The sequence below is a fragment of the Oncorhynchus gorbuscha genome, linkage group LG26 (assembly GCF_021184085.1).
Source record: "Oncorhynchus gorbuscha isolate QuinsamMale2020 ecotype Even-year linkage group LG26, OgorEven_v1.0, whole genome shotgun sequence".
NCBI lineage: Eukaryota > Metazoa > Chordata > Actinopteri > Salmoniformes > Salmonidae > Oncorhynchus > Oncorhynchus gorbuscha.
The window spans coordinates 8,258,891-8,264,890 of record NC_060198.1 but is presented as its reverse complement, the minus strand read 5'-3'; the positions used below and the strand labels follow the sequence as shown (position 1 = coordinate 8,264,890).

Genomic DNA, 6,000 nt, shown 5'->3' with positions numbered 1-6,000 from the left:
CGGATTTGCAGTGGGAATTTACGCACTGTAGCCCGCTGGCAAGGAAAAACTCCCCAGCATGCTGGCAAATTCCACCAAGCCACCGATGTGCCCCCGAGACAACTGCTCAGTCCACAGACACCACACAAAAATAACAAACATTAACCATGCCCAACATATTCCAAAAAATAAAACATGTCGCTAAGCCTATCAGGGGAATAAGGCTATAGCTCCGGGTAGCATGTTCCACTACCCTACCCAAATCTCCCACCGAGGTACACAGCCGATTACTCACCTCAGACTGAAGTCCCAACAGAAAGTAGAACAAACGTTTCCAGGCTAGGCAGGGCCTGGAAACTAACCATTATACTCTCTCCAACGCAGCACACAACCCAAACAACAAAGGCAACCAATACTGGGCCTATCAAACTCAAACAAAATATGCAAACCAAACACGTACCTCCACGGTCTCCCAAACCAAGCGGTGGGCGATTTGAACGTCTACGGAGCCTGACCAGACGACCGCTCCATCTGCGGCGCCGTTGTTTTCGGTCGCTTGCTTTTATCCGAGACATTGTCCTGGGTGGTGGACCAAACAGAGGTTCCGCTTCAGGAAAGTTGTATTCCTGGTTGTAATGTTAGTAAGTTGACTTTGCTCTTATATCCAATAGTTCCTCCCGGCTGTATGTAATGAGACTTAAGATTTCCTGGGGTAACAGTTTAAGAAATAATACATTAAAAAAACAAAATACTGCATAGTTTCCTAAGAACGCAAAGCGAGGCGGCCATCTCTGTCGGCGCCAGAAGTTGGAATCTTCTTGAGTTCTTCTTGAACCCCTGACATAGGCTACTAGAGGCTAGAGTTTTCCTGGTCAAGCCACTTGCTCAAGGGAAAACTATTGGCTCTAATTGAAATACTGAGGACAAGGAGCTTTACGTGAACATGTGACCTGACCTAGAAAAACTTCTGGCCCTAGTTCATGTTCTAATAGAAATACATCCATATCTCTCCCCTTCAAATACTTCAAACAACTAGGTAGGCCTTTGGAGTTCAATATGGATGGAAAAGTTATTTATACTGGACTCGAATGGCGGGATAATTATTCCTATTTTCCTGTTTACTTTTAAATTCATGCATCCTCATTTGCACAATGTCAAAGTAAATACTATGCAGATGGCTGGAGAGAAATGAAAAGATAACCCCAAAACTGCACTAGCGCTCCTTAGAATTGATCAAATTACCATTTCAGATGTCTCTCTCTCTCACAAATGAAGATTAATATGACATATTGGAGACTAGTGTGGAAGAATATAAAACTCCCTAGGTTTCACATCTGAATCAGAATAGTGTGCAAATGCAGACTCTCGAATGAAGGTTCAAACAGAAGGTTTGCATATTTTACTCATGTGCCTTTTCTTTACACAGAATGTTTCTTGACAATAGAATTTATGGAAATAGATAGAAATAAAATATACGTGCAGCATAACAACTGTTCATGAATACAATTTACATGTTCAGACTGCAAAATGAACAATTAATAAAGTTGTCTTTCAGTGGTCCCCATATCTATTCTCACCAAGAACATGTTGCCATTAATACAATGTGTCAACATCACAATTAATCATAAATATTTAAAACATTTATGAATTACAGTTGAATTGCTCTATCATACCATTTCCTCACACCTCAGGATCAACTAATTGTTGCATGTGGTGCTGTAAAATATGCAAATACGCTCCCAGTCCAAGCAAAGCCAAGTTGTGCGTAATACAGAACACATGCCCATATCGTTCAAGGCTAATGATGCACGTCCTATGCAATGCATCATGGTCTACATACAAAATGGTACAATATATTATTCTCAGAGCCTTACCTGAATAAACATATAGTCATCCTGGACAACCAGTGAGCTGATGTCGATGTATTCAGGGAAGGGATAGTTTCTGTTGTACTCTGAGCACGTTGGAGCCTGGCATGTTACATACTGTATACCTGCAAGATGAGGAGATAGAGATTACTGGATATCTGGACTCATCCAGCTGTGGATCATGCCCCCTATTCCTGGGACTGTGAGGATGCCTGGATACCGAGTCTATATGTCTGTATGAATTGAAATTGAGGGCACTTTTGTATGGTTTGTGATGGACATGCAATAGAGGAGATTGTGTTCAACGTGTGACAGTGTACTGACTGTTTATATATACAGTGCATTCGGAAAGTATTCAGACACCTTGACTTTTTCCACATTTTGTTACGTTACAGTCTTATTCTAAAATTGGTTTAATTGTTTTTCCCCCTCATTAATCTACACATAATATCCCATAAAGACAAACAAAATATGTATTAAAAATACTAAACAGAAATACCTTACGTACATAAGTATTCAGACCCTTTTGCTGTAAAAATCTAAATTTAGCTCAGGTGCAAACTGTTTCCGTTGATCATCGTTGAGATGTTTCTACAACTTTATTGCAGTCCAATATGGTAAATTCAATTGATTGGACCTGATTTGGAAAGCCACACACCTGTCTATATATGGTCCCACAGTTGACAGTGCATGTCAGAGCAAAAAACAAGCCATGAGGTCGAAGGAATTGTCTGTAGAGCTCCAAGACAGGATTGTGATGAGGCACAGATCTGGGGAAGGGTACTGAACAATGTCTGCAGCATTGAAGATCCGCAAGAACACAGTGGCCTCCATCATTCTTAAATGGATGAAGTTTGGAACTAACAAGACTCTTCCTAGAGCTGGACCACTCCTCAGTAAAAGGCACATGACAGCCCACTTGGTGTTTTCCAAAAGGCATCTAAATGACTCTCAGACCATGAGAAACAAGATTCTCTGGTCTGATGACACCATGATGAAACTACTGTATTTGGCCTGAATTCCAAGCGTAACGTCTGGAGGAACCTGGCACCATCCTTACAGTGAAACACGGTGGTGGCACTATAATGCTGTGGGGATGTTTTTCAGCGATATGGACTTGGAGACTAGTCAGGATCAAGGGGAAGATTAATGGGAGCAAAGTACAGAGAGCTCTTTGATGAAATCTGCTCCAGAGCACTCAGGACCTCAGACTTGGGCGAAGGTTCACAGGACAACATCCTTAAGCACACAGCCAAAACAATGCAGGAGTGGCTTTGTGACAAGTCTCCGAATATCCTTGAGTGGCACAGCCAGAGCCCGGACATGAACTCGATCAAACATCTCTGGAGAGACCTGAAAATAGAGAGATGATCCCCATCCAACCTGACAGAGCACGAGAGGATCTGCAGAGAAGAATGGGAAAAACTCTCCAAATACATATGTCCCAAGCTCATGGTGGCATGCCCCAGAAGCTTGAGGCTGTAATCGCTGCCAAAGGTGCTTCAAAAGTACTCATAAAAGGATCTGAATACTGATGTAAATGTGATTTTTTTTTCTGTATTTTTGATTTTATACATTTCATAAAACCTGTTTTTGCTTTGTCATTATAGCATATTGTCTGTGTAGTCTGTAAATTTCATCCATTTTAGAATAAGACTGTAACGTAACAAAATGTGGAAAAAGTCAAGGGGTCTTAATACTTTTCCATTCTATAATGGTGATGGTTTCATACACTACAGTATGTCAATTTGTAGGTTTGTCACTATTCAACATGATCAACTATGATCATTCTCTGTGTACAGAAAACTAAACTGTCTCTGATTCCGGGGCTCTAACAACAGCAGCAGCAGAATCTGTAGCTAGAATAAACAATCTCACAATTTCACCTATGGAGGACCCTGGGTGGCATTGCCGTGGCGAGTTATGGAGCTGACACTCCCAGAGTGAGAGGGATGAGAGGAAAAGGCCATATTAATCAAATATCGTGCACTGCATTTATAAATGAGGTAATCCACTGTCACTCTCCTGGGACACGATGCTCTAAACCCAGGGTGGAATTTTTTCCTTGACAGACTCTCGCTCTCTTCTATCGTTAGAGGGCTGATAGTCGGACTGCGAATGTGGGGCCCTGCCCTGCCCTGCCCTGCCCTGCCCTGCCCTGCCCTGCCCTGCCCTGCCCTGCCCTGCCCTGCCCTGCCCTGCCCTGCCCTGCCCTGCCTGCCTGTGTGTGTGTGTGCGTGTGTGGTGCTACTCATGTCCAATAGGGGTGTCTGCCTTCATGTGAACCAGATACAGACCTGGATTAAAGAGTGGAAGGGAGAAGATCGGGAGGAGAGAAGGAGGGAAGAAGACAATAAACAGAGGGAGATGTGTCTCAGCAGAGGTATTCCACTCCAGATATAGACGTCTCATTTCAGCGTTATCTCAACAATGATGGCAATAAAATAGCAATGCCTTTCCATGTGAGGACGATCTCCCCAGAGATGTGTCACAAATTGTCAGATTACCCTTAGCTACCCCACAGCAACACCCAGACGCTATGGATTTGTTATTCTACCAGAAAGTAGTATCTGTCACAAAAGTGTGAATATGCAGCAACCTAAACATGGTATTTCTTTAGTCAGGCACTGTACACAGGAAATACTGTGCCACATAATTCAAGTCACTGTAATGTATATCACCCTATTATGTCATTGTATTGGGTGTAGTGAATTATCTTGGACAGATATGGCGTTCCTACAGTGTGATGTAGCAGAGTGAGACTGATAAACGTATTGTCTGTAAGCATGACTTGAGGTTGACCATGGTACTAATATTAAGGGCCAGAGTTTAAAGTCCTTGATGGGGTTGGATCAAGGATGGGTTGAGCAAATTATTTAGGATATGTGATGAAAAGCAGACCCCGGATTTATGCAAATTGCTCTCGATTGTGCATCTGTAGAAGTTTGTGAGTGCTTTTGGAGACAAGCCGAATTTCTTCAGCCTCCTGAGTTTGAAGAGGCGCTGCTGCGCCTTCTTCACGATGCTGTCTGTGTGAGTGGACAAATTCAGTTTGTCTGTGATGTGTATGCCGAGGAACTTAAAACTTGCTACCCTCTCCACTACTGTTCCATCGATGTGGATAGGGGGGTGTTCCCTCTGCTGTTTCCTGAAGTCCACAATCATCTCCTTAGTTTTGTTGACATTGAGTGTGAGGTTATTTTCCTGACACCACACTCCGAGGGCCCTCACCTCCTCCCTGTAGGCCGTCTCGTCGTTGTTGGTAATCAAGCCTACAACTGTTGTGTCGTCCGCAAACTTGATGATTGAGTTGGAGGCGTGCATGGCCACGCAGTCGTGGGTGAACAGGGAGTACAGGAGAGGGCTCAGAACGCACCATTGTGGGGCCCCAGTGTTGAGGATCAGAGGGGAGGAGATGTTGTTACCTACCCTCACCACCTGGGGGCGGCCCGTCAGGAAGTCCAGTACCCAGTTGCACAGGGCGGGGTCAAGACCCAGGGTCTCGAGCTTGATGACGAGCTTGGAGGGTACTATGGTGTTGAATGCCGAGCTGTAGTCGATGAACAGAATTCTCACATCGGTATTCCTCTTGTCCAGATGGGTTAGGGCAGTGTGCAGTGTGGTTGAGATTGCATCGTCTGTGGACCTATTTGGGCGGTAAGCAAATTGGAGTGGGTCTAGGGTGTCAGGTAGGGTGGAGGTGATATGGTCCTTGACTAGTCTCTCAAAGCACTTCATGATGACGGAAGTGAGTGCTACGGGGCGGTAGTCATTTAGCTCAGTTACCTTAGCTTTCTTGGGAACAGGAACAATGGTGGCCCTCTTGAAGCATGTGGGAACAGCAGACTGGTATAGGGATTGATTGAATATGTCCGTAAACACACCGGCCAGCTGGTCTGCGCATGCTCTGAGGGCGCTGCTGGGGATGCCGTCTGGGCCTGCAGCCTTGTGAGGGTTAACACGTTTAAATGTCTTACTCACCTCGGCTGCAGTGAAGGAGAGACCGCATGTTTTCGTTGCAGGCCGTGTCAGTGGCACTGTATTGTCCTCAAAGCGGGCGAAAAAGTTATTTAGTCTGCCTGGGAGCAAGACATCCTGGTCCGTGACTGGGCTGGATTTCTTCGTGTAGTCTGTGATTGACTGTAGACCCTGC

At 44.6% G+C, this 6,000-nt stretch overlaps 1 protein-coding gene across 1 annotated transcript in view; it reads right to left on the bottom strand.

The window, feature by feature from the left end:
- Positions 1-480: 480 nt before the first annotated feature.
- Positions 481-6,000, bottom strand: part of LOC124016429 (VPS10 domain-containing receptor SorCS1-like) — a 149,537-nt gene continuing 144,017 nt past the window's right edge. The window contains exons 5-6 of the mRNA XM_046331988.1: positions 1,854-1,972; positions 481-558 (exon numbers count right to left, since the gene is read on the bottom strand). Coding sequence (XP_046187944.1) covers positions 481-558; positions 1,854-1,972 — 197 coding nt within the window. The remainder of the gene's footprint in view (positions 559-1,853; positions 1,973-6,000) is intronic.